This window comes from Poecilia reticulata, chromosome 19, assembly GCF_904066995.2.
Source record: "Poecilia reticulata chromosome 19, P_reticulata-male-v2, whole genome shotgun sequence".
NCBI classification, from domain to species: domain Eukaryota; kingdom Metazoa; phylum Chordata; class Actinopteri; order Cyprinodontiformes; family Poeciliidae; genus Poecilia; species Poecilia reticulata.
In genome coordinates this window covers 10,682,358-10,705,087 of record NC_088848.1, presented here as the reverse complement: position 1 = coordinate 10,705,087, position 22,730 = coordinate 10,682,358, and the positions used below count along the sequence as shown (strand labels likewise).

Sequence of the window (22,730 nt, the reverse complement as noted above, 5' to 3'; positions counted from 1 at the left end):
ATCCCTAAAATGACTCAACAAGGCCCCCGAGGAGATCTGTCTTGCTCTGTCGGGCTTCTGTGATGAATTTACCGGAAATACTTTTTGATGCTAATTTCAAATGTTGCCTCATTAATTCTGTTTCATCAGCATGTTGCTGTTCCTTAAGAGAGACTTCAGAGAGTTGTAGCTCTAGAAGGAGAACCCAGGGAAAGCTTAAAGATGATTTAACTGAATCAACACGTCAGTTTTGAGACTTAAGCACAGATTGCCTGTGAGAAATTCCTAACACCTTTTCTCTTCTCTCTGAAGTTTAACACGAGGAAATCTATTAAAATACCGACTCAGAACAGGAAATGCGGAGTTTTTTTCCCCCCACCATCGTTTAAGATTTAGCCTAGGAGGAAATGCTTCCTGGGGGGGTCAAATCACAGAGTGGTGGCTTATCTGAAAGGACAGTCGGTCACACAAGAACACACACTTGGATCTAAATTTCAGGACCCTTGTTGCTATGATTCCCATTTTAAACTTGGAGCTGACAACTTCGGAGAGCTTTCTCTTGGAATAGGTTACCGGTGAGTGACACATTGGGAGCAGAAAACAGAGATGCAGTCGCTCTGTCTCTTGAATTGAGCCAAAAGTGCTTTATTAGAACCCTGCCCAGCACTCTTAAAAAAATAAAAAAATAAAAAATTGGCTCCCACCTCCCGAGTGCAGTAAACTAACAAATGTGGCTGCAATTAAAGCGCCGTCTCAGCTACTTACTAAAATTCCTACCATATGTTTCTTACGTTGCGTCTTTTATTCTTCTTTACAGCCCTGATTGAAGCAGTTTCGTGTGAAATATTTTCCTATCTTTATTAGGCTGCTTTCCACTAATAACTTGTCTCAGGGGAAAATCAACATGGAACAGACATTCCCCTCCCCCACATGTTGCTGGCATTTGATGCCAAAAGGCTGCTTATATTTTCCCCCCAACTTAATGTCAATTTCTGGAAACCTTTTAAAGGGTGAAATTGACAGATTTTTGAGCTTGATATCGTGTTATAATCGTTCTGCAAACACTTTCACGCCTTTCCTAAGGCACATCAAAAAAACAAAGAGCAGTTGGTAGACCTTCTCAGGAGTGGCCAGTCCATCAAAATTACACCAAGAGTGCATCAACGACGGCTGTCATTGTGTGTGAAACGATTGTAGTGGAGTAAATACTTTTTTACGGCAGCGTCAAAAATTAAACAATAAATCTTATTGATGACGCATAATCAATCTGTCATTTGTAGCTTTCCTGTTAGAAATAAAACCAGGTAGATCATATTATACATTTTCCGATATAAAGATTTAGATTTCAGTGTGAACAATGCAGTACTCCAATAATCCAACACCTTTAAACGAGGTTATCAGTAGATCTCACGTTGACTCGTCTCTAATATGAGAGAAGAGATGGTGAGAAAGCAATCCCTGCTGCGGTCTATTAAAATCACATCTAACGAAGCAACAGCAGCTTCAGCAACACTGCAGCTTTTTAAGAAAACCCCCGAGTTCCCTCTTTCTCAGAATAAACTTTGTTGTTGACTTGACAGAACTTGACGGGGCTCTGCTTTTTTTTTTTTCCTCCGAGTTATACTAAGATCTGATTACAAGGTAAGACGCTCATTGAACACTAGGAGGAGAACTTTATTCTTATATTTTTGTAGTGATCACAGGGTTTGTCTGGTATTTCTGAAGTGCGCAACGGATCCACAAAGCTGTGTGACGGTCTGTTTTGTTTTTTTTCTTGACTCTCACATCCTTCCTTCTGGTGTTGTGCACCACAGCTGTGTCTCTTGATAAGTGGGAAGTGTGTGACTGTCTCATCACTTAGCAGTTAGCCAGACTCACAAAACTCAGCCAACACCATTAATTCTAATTTTATATCTTTGTGCATCAGAGTTAAATCATTTGTTTTCGAATACTGAAGCCTTGATCCATGAGACCTCAGCTCATCCAGGTCTATTCTTCTCCTCATTTAACCCATCAGTGCTTCAGTTATTGACCAGATACGGTACGAGATCCTCTGTATAATAACCTTGAGTAAAATTACCACAATATCATAACTTGTATGCACCCATGTTAAAACCAACACGCATGACATCGCCGAATTGAAACTACTGCGGTCTTGAGCTTTTAAAAAGTTGATAGTTGAAGTGATTGTGTTTGTTACGTCATATAAAACATACATAAATAATTTGCTCTGATCAGTTTACAAAGATAAAGTGTTAATCGCCACTTGTTTAGTTGAAAACTATTATTTTCTTTATTTTAGATTTCATTTTTTTTCTCCACTGAATAAATGTATCTGCATTAAAGACAAAACTTTTGTAAAATGCTCTGTGCAAAATTTGTGTGAAAGTCTTGAAATAATAAGAAGGCAATTATGAACATAATTAAATCTATATTTAACCATTAGATGGCCCTAATTTACCTTTTCCAGAAACTCCAATAAAATCATCATGCTTCTTCCTTTCCCTTTGGAGGTCAGAGTGACTTTGCTGTTTATTCATTCTGAAAGAGAATCACATATTTACTGCGGGCCGTGTTGCTCGGTGAGGCAGTTCTAATAGTACAGCTCCCAGTGGCTTGCTGTGAGATGGTGGCTAAGACAAATGACAGCTGGCCTATTTAATCAGTGCATAGCTAAGTGCTTCCACAGTATTTTATCTTGGCTCAACACTGAGACAAAGCTAGGACACTTTTGTGTCAAGCTCCAAAAGCTCGGTGTGGGCACACATCCCAAAGTCACAACCCAAAATATGTAAACAATGTTGATTTCAGCCAACATGCCCTGAAGGTGAATGATCATCTGTGGAAGATGAAAGCGGAAGATGCATCTTATTTGCTTTAGGTAGACTAATAAAGCCTTCCACTTGCTTTGAATGCTTATGTGACTTGATTGTCTCTGTATTGGTGGCAGACTCTGTGTCACCGCATAGTGTCTGTGGTCAAAGTTGACATTTGTAGGTATGTAAACTTTTATGACAAACAACAAAGGGCCCTGTGTTCCTTTATTGTCAGACGAACAAATGCAGTGTGACAAGAAGACAGCGAGACATGTTGGCTGTCTTTCCCGCTCGGGTGTTTGGACGGGTGTCCTCCCTGGTTTCCTCGGCATCGATTGTGGACATTCCAAGCAGCTTGGGCCTTTGTCTGAAGGGAATCCTGCTGTGCTGCTCCGGCTCGCTTGACAGATGGTTAATGGTGTGTAGCATGTCAAAGTGAAGCAAAGGTCACGGATGCAGGCATATGCTGCTGCATAATTTAGATGCAGTAAACTCAGATTAGTAGGTGAGAGTCTTCAAACAGGCAACACCTTTAGTTACTGCACTCGCTAAGTTTGAACACATTGTGTGATGCGAGGACAAAACATAGCCATGCATTTATTTAGTAGAAACGGAAATAAGTCTTTCGACTTTATAGTTTTTAAATTTGTTTATTTTTGTATATTACTGTCTCAACCATTAGTTTGTCAGTTTGACCAAGTAGAACTTTACTGCATTGCACTTTTAGCCTCACCCTATGATGTGGATGTTGTTGCTGTGAGAAGACTTAAAGTTACCCAATGTAACATTAACAAGTAAGCATTGTTAATGTTTTTATTAATAAGCACATAGTTAAAAGAATTTATCTGATTAAAACATCAATTATCTGTTATGATGCAAGACTTCAGCTGCTGTTGATTGAGTCTGTCAGGAAGAGCAAGATGGTTGAACTATGTAAAACAAAGTTTCATTCTTTGAAACTGTCATGGGACACACTGATCTTGGTAAGGTACGGCCTCATAGCTAACATATCTAGATTCTCCAGGCAATACATAAGGAAACTACTGATTTAGTGATGCTAACAGCACTAGTTTCTGATATAAATTGAGGAGCATTAAGTTTAAAATGTCAACTCGCTAATATTGTTTTGTTTTAAAATGTTGAAAACCTGCTTTACAAGAACTGTTTTATGCCTGCAAATATAGTTTTACAAGAAATACTAATCATCTGTGTTAGCAACTGAAATAGACGACAAGCATTTAATAGTGGCGTCTATAAATATTACATACGGTCCTCTGAATAACGTTTCCTATCTGGTGACCTTTGCTCACTAATCAGTCTGAAAACCTTTGCTACTGTCAATATAAAACACTATCAGCCTTCCCTGATAATATCTACTCTAAGTGTATTAATGTAGAACTACATTAATAATAATGCACTGTAATAAGAAAACAAATATATTTTTTCAGTTACATTATCACAGTTGCTACCTATTGATTATGACCCACTTTTTTCTTTTTTTTTTACTTCAGTAGTACTTCAAAAGGCAATACCTAGCTGTAAACTAGTGGGAATAATGGAGTATACAGGCTTTAAATGTAATTACCAATGGCATCAACAAGCAAAACGTTATAAACTGTCCACGCAGCCTGTTTATTTTACTTATATAAATGTCCTGAGTTAAATTTTCGTATTTTGCTGTATTGGTTTTGAGTCCTCTAATGTCGAGACTCATGCACAACGAAAATCACAGGGCTTAACAGCACCGAGCTGCTCAGATTATACAAATGTCAACCCCAATATTAGCAGCAGTCCATATTAACGTTGCATTTGTCACCTTTAAAATGTCCCATCGGTTGTTGTGGAGACTTGTAATTGAGGTGTCAGTCATTGATTGTCGTTGCAGACGAGCGAGGGACGCCTGCATGCAGCAGGAGACGGCCCTTCATGAAGCCTGGCATTTGATGAAATGGCCTTTTGTGTGTTTTTTGTATCTTGTGTGTGTGTGTGTGTGTGTGCCTAGCTAAATACTTAGAAAAAGTCAGAACCTTGCAGCTCAGAGACTCAAGAGGCACTTTTGGATTTCAGTGACTGGCAGGTCTACTTTGTGAACAACCTTAAGGGACTTAAATGAAGTTGTCTCGCAGATGTCACTGAAATGTAAATTTAATTTTATTTAAAAAAATAGGTGAACAGATTGGATTTTCATGGGTCCATCACCCCTTCCACGAGTACTCCTCTTTGCAAATTTAAATATTTGCGTGCAGCAGTTATGCTCATCAGGTTCCCCATTTTTGTTTTAAGATCTAATGTGTGTGTGTGTGTGCTTATATATATATACACCATAAACACAATGTAAGAAACCAGCAAGTCGTCTAAAGATCCCACAGAAACCACACGCATTATCTTTGTGCTGCCAATGTAACCACTGAGGTTTCAAAAGAAAAGAAATAGGATAAAGCTCTGCAAACATGGCAACGTTGCTTTTGATTATAGATGATCCAATTACAGCTGCATCTTGAAAAATTGAATAAAATCAAGCTGTTCATTTCTTCAATAAAAAAAGTGACTCAGTGATATGTATTTCTGAGTTATTTCTATTCTGTTAATCATTTAAAGCTAATGAAAATCATCTCTAAATAAATACATTTGAAATATTTGGCCTATTAAAAAGTATGTTCTTGCAATGCACCGTATATGCACTCGAAATAACAGCATTATTAAGGTGAATTACCTTTTCAATATGTGGGCTAGCTTTCAATTATATTGAAGGGTATTAAGATGCACTTCTATACCCATCAGTTTAGGTTTCAAATTTGTGTCTCTTTAGTGGCAAAATCATGGGAATTAGTTAGACTGCTATTAATATCATGTCTTCTTAAGAAGGCGGCTGGTGGTGGTGTTAGTTGTCTGTACATTGTGGTTAGACATGCAGTTCTTTTGACATGCACAGAGAGCATAGTCACTGGCGATTTCAACTTCCGAGGTCCAAATTAATCTTAAGGCCAAATGCAACATTGGTTCTTTGTTTCCCTGGGTGACCAACTGTGAGAGAGAGAGCTTCAGTGGATTATAGTGTTGGTTAATTACCCTCAACTATCCCAGCAATTTAAAATAGCGAATTTTGCACTTGTGCTTAGTTTTTAAAATTCAGCAGAGGTATGCCGGTAATGAAGCAACATATTAGAGTTTAGGATTAGCGTTACTGTATTTAACAATTTTCCAGCTGTCTCTGGAAAGCTATTTCATTGCAACAACACTCAGGTCTTTCAGGAATGTATGCGACATCTGTTTCGGTAAGACACGGCCACCAGTACAAGATTATAAATAGCAGCAGTGAAGAACAGGTTGCGAGCATTTCCTGTTGTCAGTCTGCACCTCTTATTGCAGCAGATGTGAAGTGATAAAAGTTGCGAGTCACGCCGATGAAGTCATCGTGTTGGCTGAATGTCAGCGAAGGTGTTTCAAAGTAAACTTGCTGAGTCAATTCTAGAGTTTCTCTATAAACGCTTAAAGGTAATTACCTTAGCCTCGCTACATGAGAGTTGGAAAGCAGAGCAAGAAATAATTGGTGCATATTTCTGTGCAAAGGCTGATTTTTCTTTCTGAGCTATTCTAGTTTTTGAAAAAGCGCTGCAAACATTTGTGCCACTGGGTAAAGAAGAAATTATGAGCACCTCTTGAAACCTGTCTATGACTTATTGAAGCAGCAAAAATCTGAATGTTGTGAAGTAGAAGAAAAATAAGTGTGCTTTTTTTTATTTTGCCTAATTTGCTTTCCTAAAAAAAATACTATTCAAACCTATAATGTGTTATTGCACAAATCTATCTCAGTATTAATAGGACTGCCTTATGCATACGGTGGTGGAAGCGTCATGCTCTCAGGAAGCTTTTCTACAGCAGTATGAGGGAAGATGGCCAGAGTTGGTGGGACCCAAACAAATTAAAAATCAAGCTTTTATTATTGTAACATTGCAGACATCGACATGGGAATAGTGATTTCATATAACACTTAGCTTAGAATGGTGCAGTCAAATTCCAGCCCTTAATCCTGTTGTGAATCCATGGCAAGGCATGAAAATTGATGTTCACCGATTCTCTCCATCCAGTCTGCGTTAGCCTGAGTTGTTTTGCAGTGATTGGGCAAACCTTTCAATCTCTGCAATGAAGCTGCTAGAGACAGAAAGGTTTGCTGCTGTATTTTGAGTCAATATACCAAACTGCATACCCATGCCACAGTTTTCATTTTTTATTTTATTTTTTTCGTTTTGCTTCTAATATGCAGTGACGCATTATGTTCTGTTGGTGGTTTGTCACAAAAGAATACATTGTCTGTGGCTGCAATGCGATAAAATGTGAAAAAGTTCAAGGGGAATAAAGATCCAAATGAAAAAGAATACCAAAAACTTAAAACTGAGTCAGGCAAAATCAAAAGATTACTCTTTCTGCAGCTCTGGATTCGTGTGCAAAGTGCAAGCTGGGTTGCTTCGCGGAGCCAGCACGCGCGCACACACACACACACACACACACACACACACACACACACACACACACACACACACACACACACACACACACACACACACGTGCCCGCATGCATGCATGCACTCCCACAAATAACACTAGACCACTGTGTTGGAAATTCTCAGTGAAAGGCTTTGCTCAGTGCTCTGTAAAGAGCTTGGATCTGCTCGTTCTGTCTGTCTCTCCCTGTTGTACTACGAAGATGATTTTCAATTAAAGCTCCACAGAAGCGGTGGCAGTAAAGTTATTGCACTGCCATATTGTGGCCACAGGCCTCTACAGGGGCGTGGTGAATGGCAGGAAGTTGTGCCAAAAGACATTACTGACTTTGGCGTCTAAGTCTGGCACCAAGTTGTTTTTTCTTGCCACCTGCTCCTCTCTTTGCGTTTCTTATCTTTTCGTGCATGGAAAAAATTCCTCCTTCGCTTCCAGTAAACAATAAAGTTGTACTCTTTTCACTTCTTTGTACATTATTCGCTACGTGAAGTATTGTTCAACTTCCTAAAGACATAAAAAGCATCGGCATTTCCTTCTGGAAGGGTCTCATCTATTGTGATACAGTCGTATCTTCAGTAATATTTCCTCTTGGGATTTTTTTATTTTTTTTTGAGAGTCAGAGTAACAATGAGGTTCAGCCCAGCAAGTGGGAGAAAAAGACCTGTGGCTTTCTCTGTCTAGCAGCTCAGCTACACTTGTATTAATTTCAGTTTAATTACAATAGCATTATCTCCACTTTCCAACTGCAGACAAAGCTAAAAGGCTGCTGTGTGTAATTGGTCTAAGAGGAAATGGGTTTGTTTTGTTAGTGTTCTCCTCTTCTCTGACATCGCTGTCTGAGTTTCCCTCTAAATTAGAACCATCAGACTTCAGTCTGAATACTTAAACCTCTTATTAAACCTTATTAGAGAGGAACTTGAAATAATTATGCCTTCCTGCTTTGTAAGCTTCCCTTTATCTGAGTGCCATAAAGTTGCTGCATGGCTGATCGTCTCCGCTCACATTGAAAGGCTCTGCTCTTGCTAATGCAGCTCTGTATTTGGATATTTTGGCTACACTCAAGTGAATGACTTTGTATCGAATCTTTGCATTTGGGGGTTTGGGGGGGAGGGTTGTCTTGTAGTTTGGCTGAAGTAAAGATTCCAGTTTGACCAAACATTGCATTTGCAAAAAAAATATTTAAATATGTATCGGTAGGATTGTCAAAATAATTTGTAGAAAATGAACTATATTAATTTATACTAAATTGCGTCAAAGTGCTAACAGTACAAGATAACACTGATACGGCGGAGTTTGCAAACTGTCCAGTATTAGCTGGAGCTATTTCCAGTTAATAATGTCAGGAGTTTTCAATGGAATATGGGGGAGGGGAGAAACACTTTGTCTCTGCTGTTTAAACAAAGTTTAATGGTATGTTAGTAGATTGCTTAGGAATTAGGAACTAATGCAGGTTCGTATTGCATTGGTCTGTAGTTTTATATCTGCTTAAAGTTTCAATCTTGCTTTAAAAGTATCATTCTTCTGTTTAGAAAACATTGCAAGGGAAGAGAAATGTTGAGGGCACAAATGTAGGTCCTTCTGAAGTTTGTGTGTGTGCGCGTGCGTGCGTGCGTGCGTGTGTGTGTGGGAAGCTATGCAGACTCACCTCACTATGTTTTTTTTATTATAATTATAGCCAACAGCGATAGTGTAGCCTTGTCTTAATTTACACTGGTCAAATGCAATATGATAATGAACAACACTGGTAAAGTTAGCCTTCCTGTGTTTACTCTGTATATTCCAGTACAGAGCGGCCAAAACCGCATCATCCAACACAGCATGCATTGCGCTGGTGAAAACACGCCAATCTCCTAGGATGAACAATATAGCCAATGATGCGCATTTTTTGAAGTAATTGAGTTTTTTTTCTGTATCACAAAGAGCAATTTAAGAAAATTATAACACATTTAGGTCAACTATTCGTGGATCCCTCTATTTAAGAAGATAAGTCATTGGTCTTCAGCAAACTTGAGAGCATGGTTTAACTGTGTATTTTTAAATGTGTTAAACAATACAGTTATAAAATTATGTAGCCTCAAAATACTGAATAATAAGAGGTCCAGCTCGTCATTTACAGTAAGATATAACTTCTGGTAATAGAGTATTCTGTCTGTAATCTGTGTCTGTGGAGCTACTCTCTGCTAACTTGTCCTTCTTTCTTCTGAGAGCTGAAATGCAGCTGGAGTGGAATAATCATCCTCTATTCATTCTTGCTGCACAGAGAAGGGAGAGTGTTCTCAGCCCGCTCTATGCTTGTTAAAGTCCACCCCTTTCAAGTTAAGCGCTGTATTAAATTTATATTTCCTTCTTCAGTTTCACTTCTTATTTCTGTTTTTTTTTTAATCTTTTTCCGGATTTTTGAACAAAGGCAAAACCTTTTGTATTTATCTACATATCCCTATCATTCTCAACGTGGAGATCTAATCAGTTTCACATCCAGGAATCTGCATAGATTTGAGATTTAAAACAGTATTGGTTTAGCCCAATAAGTTTCAATTGTAGCTTTTTAAGAGGAGCTTCTTCTCTGCACTTTATGCAGTCAGACACCAATTAAAGCATAATGCTTGTATTCTTCGGTGTAGCTGAGAAATACACCAGACATTAAATTCAAAGTGAAAATTGGAAAAGAATAAACTAGTCAGTCTGTATTTAAATAGTGGCATATATTTCTCATGGCATGATGCTGATTATTTTTATGGTCTCTGGTGAGCACTCAGTGACGTAGCGCTCTTCTTGGTTTTGTACTTTTTTAAAGTGTCACTACTAAAAAATAAATACCCATGACTAAAGTCCAGTAAACTGTTGTGACTTTATTGCGACTTGTATTGTTAATGACATTAATCACTGCTCATCGTCACCATCGTATTCTCGTTTTGCTTTTGTCTAAAATCAACAACAGGTTGACTTCAACCCTGCTTGCGAGAGTGGTTCTGTCAGAAACAAAATATATGGTGAAAAGCGAACTACGTATGGTCTTGAAGAGTTTTCTGAAAAGAGACATTTGCAAGGATAAGTTGTGAAATACTGGATCACAATTTCTCCAGGATAGGCAGCTGACAAATCAATGATTTGGGTGAAACGTCGCTGCTGAATGATTCGGATTGTACAAACGCGAGCAGATACATGGTGACACGGTCTCTGGATTTGAAAACCACATCCAGTTTATTCTAAACGACATTTTGATACGAACCTTGGCTTCTTTCACAGATTCCCTTCCAACTTGCTTGGCAGTAAGGTGGAAGTAGAAAGCCATTATGTTCTCTGAAACTTCTTTCATTAAAGCAGTTTCCACGCATTGCTCAATATTTGCATCATCTTTGAGTTCTCTGATGCTCGAAAAGATGCAACCAGGGCTTGACATTGAAAAACGATCAACCGAACGCTGATCCTTATTGGAACAGTGGGATATTTGCGCACGCAGTTGAAAGCTAGAAGCCTGTTTTAAGTTTTAATCTAAAGTTGCACTTTAGCTCTGTTACTATATAGTAGCCCAGCCCATCCTTATTCAGAGTTGCCTCATGCCCTGTTTATGGCTTCTCCCCTCGTAGAATCCATTTTGTCTGGGATTTCCTGGATGGCTCGGAGCCTCCTGCCTACTGGGACTTCAAACAAAAACCTCAGTTGACTCAGACTCTTTCCAGGGAGCTTTTTTTTTTTTAGAGCTATTTCTTCTTTCCACCCCTTCTTCATCAACCTACAATATTATCTTCAGAGTGTAATGATATGTTATACTGTGCGTGGATTAGTGCAGGCCATTACCGAGTGCAAAGTGTAGAATTACAATCAGTCCACCATTTACATGAGGCTGCTTATAATTGTAGAGAAGGGCGTAGACGTGTACTGGCTAAGTAGATAGTTCCATAATTTGATTCCTAACTCGTCTCCTTTGATGATAATGTTTTGTGAGTTTACACGCCCTTACGCGAGAGGTTATGTATGGTAATGAGCCCCCCCCATACCTCCCAACCCCCACCTCACTCCCTATCAAATGATGCTTCTGTTTATCCCGTTTCCAGAAAATAATTTGCATGCCATACTCGAGGGAAAACATGGTCCACTTCCTAACGCTTTTCGTCTTCTTCCTCTGATGGATTTTCTCTCCCTCGCTGCTCCCTAATTGACATCAGTTTACTTGGATATGCAAATATAGGTTTATGAGTAATCAGAGCTGTCATTTAATCCACACGTGACTGGAATCTCTTTGGTGATTTCGGCAAACTGTGCAATGATTGCCTCGGATGTCAGGGCTGTGTTAGATGGCCGTCATTTAGGCAGCATCTTCCCAGGGTTGTTTGTGTTCGTTTGGGAAAAAAGAAGAAATTAAAAAAAAAGAAAGTTCTACCCAGAGAGGATATCCCCGGCTCTCCCAGCTTCCATTTGTTTGAAATCGGAGAGTCTCATTGGAAGCGATGACAGAGGCGTTTTATCATGTTCTGTTGAAATATGGAGCGTTCTGTTTTTGTTTTTGCCAGAGCTCGTCTTGCCATTTGGATAACATGCAAAAATCAGATGAACTCGTCCAGGTTTCAATCAAGCACTGTGATTTTCAAGCTGATCTTAATGTCTTTACGCTCATTGAACATTATTACATGTTGTCACCAGGCAACCACAAACTCTATTGGGATTTTATGTAATAGACAAATGCGAAGTAGCAATGATTGTGAAGAGGAAGGAAAATGAACACTTTCTAATAAAATTATAAATGTCTGCAGGGCATCCATATTCAGCTGATCGAGTTGGTATTTTGGAGAATAAGGTTTTACTGCAGATGCAGGTCGAATTCTTTTGACATGCGTTTCCACCATCTTTGGATCTTTGCGCAATTTCAGAAATTGAAATACTTACCTAGTCTTCTTTCCAAATTGATTAAGCTCAATCACAGCGGATGGAATAAAAATTCTTGCCAAATATTCTCAGACCATTTTTAATGCGTGGATCTAAATCTTTCCTTTTGTAGCTCTGTCTTTATGTTTAAGAGGTCATTGTCCAGCTGAAAGGTGAACCTCTGCTTTTGTCTCAAGTCCTTTGCAGCTTCCTGCTGTTGTCCTGGCTTCCCTGTTTGCTAAAGAAACCCATCCCTTTAGAATGACGCTTACACCACCGTGTTTCACTGTAAGGATGCGATGTTTGGCGTGTGTTCTCTACCAAACTGTTCAGCCTAGCTCTTTTCTGACCAGGGCACCTTTCCTCGCACGTCTGCTGTTTTCCTCGATCTTCACAATGCTTTGTCCACCAGTGTTCACCAGCAATCCTATGAGGTGTTTACAGAACTGCTTGTTTTACATTAGGATAGAAATGCACTCAGTATTTCTTCCCTTTACTGATTAAGGGACCTTTGAGGGCAATTGACTGCACAGGTTTTATTTAGGGAAATGAGAGTAAAGAAGTCGGAATGGAAACCCTTTTTGTCAAAAAATTCAGCTGTAAGATAATTTTGAACATTTTGTATAATTTTCATTCTACTTCATATTTAGGCATTGTGTTGGTTTATTTTTTAAAAAAATTTACAACATATGTCATAAGTTTCTCCTATGTGATAAAATAAAAATAAAAAAATCTTTGCGTGCATACATTAGCTTGAAACGGTAATTAATTGACTGTTACCACTGCTGCAGAGTGGCTATTCTGCCATTACTATTCAACACAGATTAATCCCACCTCCCTTTTGATTGCTCTGTTGTTTTCTATCTTTCTAGGCACCTTTTGTGTTTTAGTGGGGCTGGAATGAATGCCCTTGTCTTTGTTCTGCTGTCGGCCAATGGCTCACATTCTGGAGGATTCGTCGGGCTCGTTAGATTGTTGTTGGGGACGACTAAGTGCACTGTGGACATGCTTGTGAAAACAGACAACAAAAACAACAGCATTGAATTTAACAGCCGACAGACACAATTTCATGCTCTCTCTATGCCACACAGAAAATGGACTGCTAAATAGTCCACATACATCAAATCAATGCGTCTTTTTTGTTTGCATAATTAGCAGCATGCTAACAAAAATTAGCGTGAGCAATGCTTAAATAGATATGAACACACAGTTGATGAGGAATTTTGTCTCATGTTTTGTTCACCACCAGTTTAACAGCCATCTACCTGTTGAGCTTCCCCCCTGTACATCAACTCAACGTTCCCAGGAATGAGTCCCAATATTGGATGTTGCCATGACAACATTTCCTCGCTTAGTTTTTTTTCTTTTATTAAAGTATCCATTAAAGTACCCACGATGTCTGAACTTTCAGATCTTGGTAACTAATATTTTTTGGTGTGGACATAAAGGGCAGTGAAACTCCACCCAAATGACTAAGTATATTATTAGCAAACATGACATATAAGATATTTTGCAACTGCAATATTGCACATTAATATTGCAGTGACGTCTGCAATTCAACATGCTGTGCACTAACACATGATTTGGTTGTGGATGCTGTTACTGAGGAAGTAAGACTCAAAAATTGTTGTTGGTGAGCTGTTAATTAGGCAGCTAGAGAGATTATGTTGTGACATGCCGTCACTGCCTAAAAACAAAATAATCATCACAACATTACCACAAAATATTGTGATAAAACTTTTAAGTTGACATCGCACAACCTATGTTCAGCCTCAGTCTGTCATGGATGGTGTTGGATTTGCACATTTTAGTTGGCGTCAGACTCCCGGATCTACATTCTGAGGCAGATTTGTATGTGTTTCTATAACATGAGATGTCAAAGGCAATTTAACACAGAATAATTTACTTTGAAAATATTAGTAAAATGCTGTTCTTACATTTTCTCTCAACTTCTTAAGATGATCAGAATTGGGGGAAATATCAGTATCTTTGGTTGAAGCTGTCGAACCAAATATACAATCATTAGTACCTTTTGATTTCCCTCAAATGCTGTAAGTTTAAAGTAGGGGTGTAAGTTTAAAGTAGGCCTTGATCTCCTTCATTTTGGGATGTCTGTGGTCAGCTGATTCTTGCATATGAAGCAGATTGTTTTCCACCGATTGCATCTACTTCAGGAAAGGTCTGAAAATCAACCATTGTCCTCTTTTGCTCTGCCATGACACACCCACCCACCGGGTCATGTCTGCACGTTTGGGGTAAACAATAGTCACCCCACTGTTAACAACTCAGCGACTTTCTTGTTCTATTTAGCGACTTTTCAGACAAAGAAATCGGCTAAAATTGGAATGTGCAGGTCAGGTTTTTTTTTAAAGATCAATAATCTGCGATCAGCCAGCAAACTGCAATAGGTGAACCCTCAGTTTAAACAATTTAGTTTGTATTTATTTATTTGCTTAAATTAAAAATTGACGGTACAATAAAATATTTGCAATAGAAATGTGACTTTCAACCGTCCTGCTGGTCAGTGAGTCTCAACAACTGGACTTTTAAAAGTTTTACCGATTAGCATCTTAAACTGACTGACATCTTGTTCTGAAAGAATCCGCTGAAAAGACACGCTTTTTATTTTCTGTGTGGGAGCAAGACGCATGAAACGGTTTGGAGTCCAACGGCAACAAAAGCAGAGAGACTTTGTTTTGCATGGCTGTCAGACATAAGACCCCTAGAGCTAGTGGGAACCAAAAAGAATGGCACGTCCCACCTGATTTCTCTAATGAACTGTAATGAGCGCTTCAAGTGGCAGGTGGTTCTTGGGTTGGGGGGAATGGATAACACACTTGCAGGATAAACCTGCTGGGAAGGCTGCAGTGCCTGAAGCTATGGTCTTTTTTTTCCTCTTTTTTTTTTAATTAAGCAGTCATTCACCTCTGGAAACCTCGGTTCAAGCGGCTCAGTGTGCATTCACACACCAGGACATTGATGCCTTCATTTAGATGCTTATTTGGTTACTTTTCTACTCACATATTCTTCTTTCTGCATTGTCTCTATTTTAATGTACTCTGTATGGTTCTTATATCACATTCAAGAGGCTCCCACCCCCCACCTCCCCCCTGTAATTCGCTCACGCGTAATAGCGTTCCTTTTACCACAAGAACTAAAGCCCTCCTGCTCTTTCTGTTACAGCTTCATTACACGCACCTCAATTGATACTCTTGTGCCGTACTCATCCAGCTTCTCTGCTGCAGTGGAGCTCCTTGAATACAGACGGGATTTGATGTTGGGCTTAAATATTAACCTTCGAGCTGTGAAATTATTGCTGTAGCTTACTTTGCATGTCAAGCCACCATTTTCACTTTTTTTGGTACCACTGTCTAAAATGTAGACCTAAGTGTCTCAAGTGATCGTCATCAATAAAATATGTGCACATCAATAATTTTTCTCTTGTTTAATAAATTTGCCCTCTTTTTAAACTGTTTTTCTCCAATTGCACCTGTGATCAGATACTTGAAAAAAATTATAATTATTGTCATTTTAATTGTGTCACGTATTATACGTATACACGGAAGAAGTAATCTGCTTTTCCTGACTGGTATCTATTTCAGTGTTTCTTAACATTCTGGGAAAAAAAGTGCTTTTGGTTCTTTAGTAAAAGTAGTAGTTTTGAATCCAGTATAAAATTAAGGAATTACAAGATCATTCTTAATCATATTGGATTTTCATTAAACTCAAAAACTTGGATGAAAGATAATTGCTGTTGCTGATGGATTTATAAACTGAAACCAGATTTGTTCAACAGAATGATTGATTTTTTCCCCCCCGATATTTCACCTGCCGATCACCAATCGAGAGAATATTGCCCAATTCAAATCTCTGAATTGACTGACTAGTGCATCACTTTTATTTTTTGGACTGAAATTTTTGCAGTGCTCTTTTACGGTATCGTGTTGAAAACAATGCTCGGGCTGAAGGTGCTTGTAAACAAACTGCTTTTTATTATGACTGCATATTGATTTTCCTCTTAAGATCCAGAAATGAAAGCACAGCGTCTATAAAAGCAAGACATTAGGTTATTATAATTTCTACTGCATGGCTAGTAAAAAAATAAAATTAACCAAAGAAAAAGTAATCAAGTATTGTTTACTATTTTGTCTGGAGACAGTCCAGATTGCCATCAGATGTTTTGTTTGCTTCGTCTTGCTTCAGGTAATTTTGTCTTTGTCATCAGTGTTGTTTTTGACATCATTCTCTTGTATTGATTTCTCTGCAGTAGGTGGTGGAAGTGTGTTGATGTCACAGCTCAAACTGGTGCTACACCCAACCATCACACTGTGACACAGAGTGTTGGGTGCATGTCGTGTAAACGTGCGCTAACTTTTACTACACATTGCAGCGACACACATTTGGAGCCTCGAGGGAGCCAAATACTTTATTGCCTTTTTCCTCTACCTGTAATATCCTTTTCTCATATATTGTCCTCTGTTTTTTTTTTCGTTTTTTTTTCTTAAGCAATCTATAACTACGATGCCCGGGGAGAAGAGGAGCTGTCACTGCAGATCGGAGACACGGTGCACATACTTGAGACATATGAAGGTGAGAACTGACACTTGATGAAAGCCGACAACCTGGAAATGAATATTAAGTAGCTTTTCATTCTCTTTTCAGACTTTTGCAAATATTTTCAATTTGAAAAGTTCAACATTGGTGGAGAGAAATGCTGTTTAATAACTTCTACATTGTCAGCTGGGTTTTTGTAAAAAGGCCTTTTGTCATCTCAGTAAAAGGAAAGTTCAGTTCAGTTCCTGTTAAGTTATTCTAACTCTTGACTGGCTATTAAATATACATTGTGTTGTGTCGAAGTTTATTTTTTTTGTCTTGTATGCTAAATAGTTGGAAACAAAATGTATTATTTTTGTTTGTCACTAGCCTGGTACAGAGGATACAGGCTGAGGAGAAAATCAAAAAAGGTAAGTGACTGATAAACAAAGACTTTGATTCCTTTGTGACATAATTTGTTACAATTCTAGTGTTTATTTCTGTAAAACAGTGTTGCGTATTTCTTTCTTTCCTATTGCAGGGCATATTTCCTGCTTGCTACATCCACCTAAAGGATGCCACAGTTGAAGGCAGTGGGTCAGTATCTTTACCATCAGATGTCAATACAAGGTCGTCCTGTGATCAGAAATTTTGCCATTTACAAAATCGTATCTATTGAAAATTGTAATGAATCTCAAATGATGTAAAGCGCTGACTTCCTTTCCCAGTTTTGCATGGCTATTAGAATACTAGAGCATAAAAGGTAGAACTCAAAATATTTTTATTTGCCTTTTTTCCACGGGGTGTTGAGGTTTTAAACAGTCTTAAAAAATTACATTGTATACTAGTGTAGCAGTTAGCAAGAGCAACATTCCTATAATAGCAGGTAGTAGCAGTAATTGAAAATGTAGATCCTTAGTTTAAGTCACCCATATTTCTAAATGCAGCTTGTTTCGCGACAAACAGAAGCTAAAAGCTGAAATAGCTAAAAGAAAGCTGGACTTGCGTATATTCACTGATTAAAAAAAAGATTAGATTTCTTGTTTTTGGTCCAGCTGGATGATCACCAGTCTGGGCCAATCAAGAGGAAGATTAGAAATTTACTGTCATTATCTAAATGTAAACATTGTTTTAAGGGCATTTCCTTAGTAGTAAAGCTTTGAAAATCTTTATGTTGTTATTTTTTTTAAATCTGTGTATCTCAGAGATCAGAATGCTGGAATTAGGTTGATTATTTTTAGGAACAGTGGATTTTATCAGAAATTGCTCTGATCAGTGGGAGGGGAAAGTAATTTAGATGTGTTAACAAGAAGACTGCGCATTCCTAATCCGCTGTTAAATCATGCGTTACCTGCTGCCACTTTGTCAAGTTAGAGATGGATGCAAAATAATAGCATTTAATATACCGTACTATAAGGCGCACTGCATTATAAGGCGCATAGAATAGATGCTACAGTAGAGGCTGGAGTTGCGTTATGCATCCACTAGATGGAGCTGCACTAAAGTGAATGTCAACAAAACAGTCCGACTCCAGTCGCCAAGGAGAGCCTTCCGCGACTGGGCCGGGGCGTGGCCGGACGATGGTCACCCTTCTCTGTTCGCGCACAGCATATTCGTGGAGAACGTGGTGTTAAATGACCTGCAGACGACCTGATTCTAGATGGTCGGTAGGTAGATAGGTCAGTCAAACTTTATTAATAGATTACAAACCAGCGTTCTGACAACTATCCCAGCATGCATCGCACACTTCTTCTTCTACGGGCGAAATGAAGTCGGCGGCTGCTTACCTAGTTGCTAGACCTGTTGTGGCTCAGTATTGGTCCAGATAAGGTGCACCGGATTATAAGGCGCACTGTCTTTTGAGGAAATTGAAGGTTTTTAGGTGCGCCTTATAGTGCAGAAAATACGGTAATATAATCCACAATAAGAAACTAGTTTTTTTTTCTTCTTTTTTTTTACTCAAGTGACATCTGCATAGGTTTCTGAACTGCCGCCATGTACTTATACTTCATTCAACTGTCTTATTGATTAAATCAAATATTAACTGAGACTAAGGTGTAATCCAACGTGGGTTTGACATGCCTCCTGAGTTCACATGTTGTTGTTTTTAAGGGAATAAAGTTGTATTGTGTATTCTTTGTTACTGCAGGCAAAAGGAGACTGTTATTCCCACTGAGCTGCCTCTGGTTCAGGAGGTTACAACAACGCTGCGGGAGTGGGCTACAATATGGAGGGACTTGTATGTGGTGAGTCATCCTGCCAAAAGCTTCACTCACTCACTCACTCACTCACTCACTCACTCACTCACTCACTCACTCACTCACTCACTCACTCACTCACTCACTCACTCACTCACTCACTCACTCACTCACTCACTCACTCACTCACTCACTCACTCACTCACTCACTCACTCACACTCTCTCTCTCTCTCTCTCTTATGTTGGATGCACAGCATATAAGTGTGGAAAACAAAAGACACTCTCTTTTTGCTCTGGGACATTTTGTATCAGTGTGTACTGAAGAGACTTTTTTCTGTTTTTTTTTCTTTTTTTGAAGTAAAGCATCAAGTGTACGAAACAGCAGATTCCTCTCTCATTATCTATTAAACAGAGACAAAGCCATAATAAAAAAAGATGTGGATGATTCATTTCATTAAACTTTAGCCACTGCTCTGTAAAGGTCCCACCATAACATGTTGATCAAGTTGGGATCTGGACTTTGACTGGGCCACTGGGTAATTTGGCTGTTTGCTTTTTCAGTTATTTTTAAATAAATTTGCTTAGGAATTTCTCAACGATTGTCTCTGTTGATGTCTCTGTTTTGACCAAACTTCATCTGTAAAAACACATTATTTCAATGCAAGGTGCATCATCTCCCCTCTACCGCTGTGCACGATAGTTGCTGTGTTTATGCTGATGTGCTGCAGTTTGTTTTCAGCACACTAGGAGCTAATTATAATTGCAGTATTCTTTTCATAGAAAACAGACTTTCTAATCACAGTCCTTCCACAAATAGCAACATTAATGAAATGTTTTTCTAACTTTACAGTGACTGAACAATTTAGCATGCTAGCAGAGTCCTGTAGAAACAGCCCTTCTATATATATATATGTTCCTTTTCTTTCAGCATCTCACTTCTAGGAAGAATGGCAATTGTCTTCTTTTCACTTGTGAATAAGCATTTTTGCTGTAGAGTGACAAACTTTAATTTAGTTGCTTAGCGTCTTCTATTAATGAGTAGCTAAATTATTGTGGTTAGCATTACAAAAACGGCAGTGTGTATTCAAAAGAATGCTCAGTTTTCCATATGCAGGATATGGAAAACTGGATATACCACAGCAAAGGTTAAAACATCAAACCTTTGATGCTTCAACCTGTGTCAGAAACTCACCAGTAAAGGAGTTTCTGAGACATTTTGCTGACCGATTCTGTTCACCAGGGGATTTCTCTGCATATTCCTTGGTCATATTGTTCAGAAATAATCTCATATTGATGGGAAGCAATAATTTTTTTCCTATAAGTTCCTCGCTGATATTTTCCACCATTGTGTGTGAGAATATAAATGTGTCCTCTGGAGCTTATAGGAACTATTGTTGTGCTGCAGATGCAAGTGGCAGCTGCTTTTATATCTGTGGACATCCCTGCTGATAATTGTGTTTTTTCCTTCATAAATCCCACTGAAGCACCAAAGATGTACTTTGTTTTTCACACACACAGCATTTTAAATATGAATTTTGGGTGTTTTTGTTTTGTACTAAACGATGGAAATGCTTAATCTGTTTGTTTGTTTCTTGTACATGAAAGTTAGATTTAAGTAATTTTGGACCATTATGCAAAAATGTAAAACTGAATATATGCATAAGTTTTGAAGTAAATGACAAAGTTCTATCCTTTTTCCCAGAATTTTAAACAACAAAGAAAGACTTAATGGACATCGGTGAAGGACACAGAGACAGCAAATGTTTCTTTCTAAAAAAAAAAAAAAAAGGTGCAAATATCCGTCAGCCTGTACCAGTTTTGACACAAATATATTACGTTACGTCCTCGCAGAAATGAAGCACAAAGTGGCTAACCTGCTGTTCAGATTTAGTACGTCTTGGCATTTAGTTTCTTCATGTCTGATAGTTGTACAATATTCTGTCTAAAAGGGGGACAAGCGCGAGATGTTCAACTGTGTCCGTGACATGATCTACGACCTCATCGAATGGCGGTCACAGATCCTGTCTGGCACCCTCCCGCAGGACGAGCTCACTGAGCTCAAACAGAAGGTCACCTCCAAGATAGACTACGGCAACAAGTAAGCATTTCGTTTTAAGGATTTTAGCCTCCACCTGTCCTGAATTATAATTCTTCTTTTCAGAAGAAAGTAAAAAATTTAGCGTATAGCTTCCTGGAAAATGTGCTTTATTAGAGTGAAGGTTTAGGGCACTACATTTGAACATCTTTGAAATGTTAATCTATAACGATATAGATTGTTTGCACACCGAAGGATATATTTAATTAGTTTATTTCTGTTAATTTTCAATAATTATGGAGAACATAAAAGTAGAAAAATCTAAACATTTATTGCAGAAATGAACCACTTCGGTGTTCACAGTTCTGTATCCAAGCATATTAACGGAAAGTTTAGTGGAAGGAAAAATGTTTAATGAAAATAAGAAACGGCTAGCTCAGGTGTCCAAATTCCTCTCTTAAGACGAAAATAAGCATTGCATATTACTTTGAAAATGTTTAACATTTCTGAAACAAATGAGCTTTTCAGTAATGTTCATATTCATTAAGATGCAACTGTAGGAAGCCACTGTATTCCTGCCTCTGCAAACTCCAGGGTGTTACATCACAAAGTGATGACTTTCACTGTGTCTGCAGTAAGACAACAAAATTGTTTGGCAATGAGTTTTGTGGAGCTCCATTCTGCTGCTGTGATGGAACTTTAAATCCTGGTCCTGTAGAGATATTGCTTTTGCCACTGCAGAGGCAGACACTGATGTGTTTAAAAAGAAAACCATTAGGTGCGTGTTGGCAGCCCGCTGTTGTCTCTGCTGAGTCCCTCCAGAGCAGAAACACTGGAGGGAGAAAGAAAAGCCAGGCGAGCTTTGAAAGAAAACAGTGGAGCAGAGGGGAAAATTATATGAGCATCAACTAAGGGAACTGACTGGGAGCATGCAGTGACTACATGCTGTTTGGTTTTTCCCCCCCAAAAAAAAAAATGCAACCATGTGTTTTTGCCTTTTTGTTGTCGTTCGTCCTGACACGTTTTGAAATATGTTTCGCCGCCTTTTTCTTCTTCAATTCAAGATACTTGGACCTTGATCTGGTGGTCAGAGACAAAGATGGAAACATTCTGGACCCGGAGCTCACCAGCACCGTCAGCCTATTCAGAGAACACGAGGCGGCCTCCAAACAAATTGAGGACCGGATCCAAGAGGAGAAGGTAAGCAGAGGGAGGATTATGGCCCTCCTCTTGAATCTAAACCAGTGGTCCCCAAAGTCGGTCCTGGAGGACCGGCATCCTGCATGTTTTAGTTCTCTCCCTGGTTTAGCGCACCTGGATCAAATGATGGCTCTTTAGAAGGCCTAAGAAGAACATTGGCATGCTGAAAAGGTTGCTACTACTACCAGGGAGAGAACTAAAACATGTAGGCTGCTGGCCCTCAAGGACCGACTTTGGAGACCAAAGACAAAGAACATGGTGCAAAAATACAACGTCAGAACATCTGTTAATTACTTCTGTGAGTTGCTTAGCAAATTAATACGGTGTGGCGTTTTCCTCCATTAGAAATATGTTCTCAATCGGCTTTTAAAAGCTTTGGTGTCGAGTCTTAGCAGGCAATATGTTGTGAGGTATGCAATAAGAGGAAGATCTTTTATTTAGAACAACCAGAAGAATCTCTGTAATGGCGTGGGAGAAGAAGCCAGCAGTAAATCGAGTTCATTTAGACATTAAATGCTGAGTTCACTTTGATAGACATATATTCTGCCATCATTGTGACGGTAAGGTTAACATGAACAGGTTGGTATGAACTATTAACAGCCCAC

The 22,730-nt window shown here is 38.8% G+C and overlaps 1 protein-coding gene across 2 annotated transcripts in view; it reads left to right on the top strand.

Moving 5' to 3' along the window:
• Positions 1-22,730, top strand: part of dock1 (dedicator of cytokinesis 1) — a 204,575-nt gene that overhangs the window by 7,191 nt on the left and 174,654 nt on the right. For both annotated transcript variants that reach the window (XM_081601109.1, XM_081601110.1), the window contains exons 2-7: positions 16,665-16,748; positions 17,082-17,122; positions 17,233-17,288; positions 18,841-18,937; positions 20,840-20,988; positions 21,990-22,125. In XM_081601109.1, the coding sequence (XP_081457235.1) occupies positions 16,665-16,748; positions 17,082-17,122; positions 17,233-17,288; positions 18,841-18,937; positions 20,840-20,988; positions 21,990-22,125 (563 nt within the window). The remainder of the gene's footprint in view (positions 1-16,664; positions 16,749-17,081; positions 17,123-17,232; positions 17,289-18,840; positions 18,938-20,839; positions 20,989-21,989; positions 22,126-22,730) is intronic.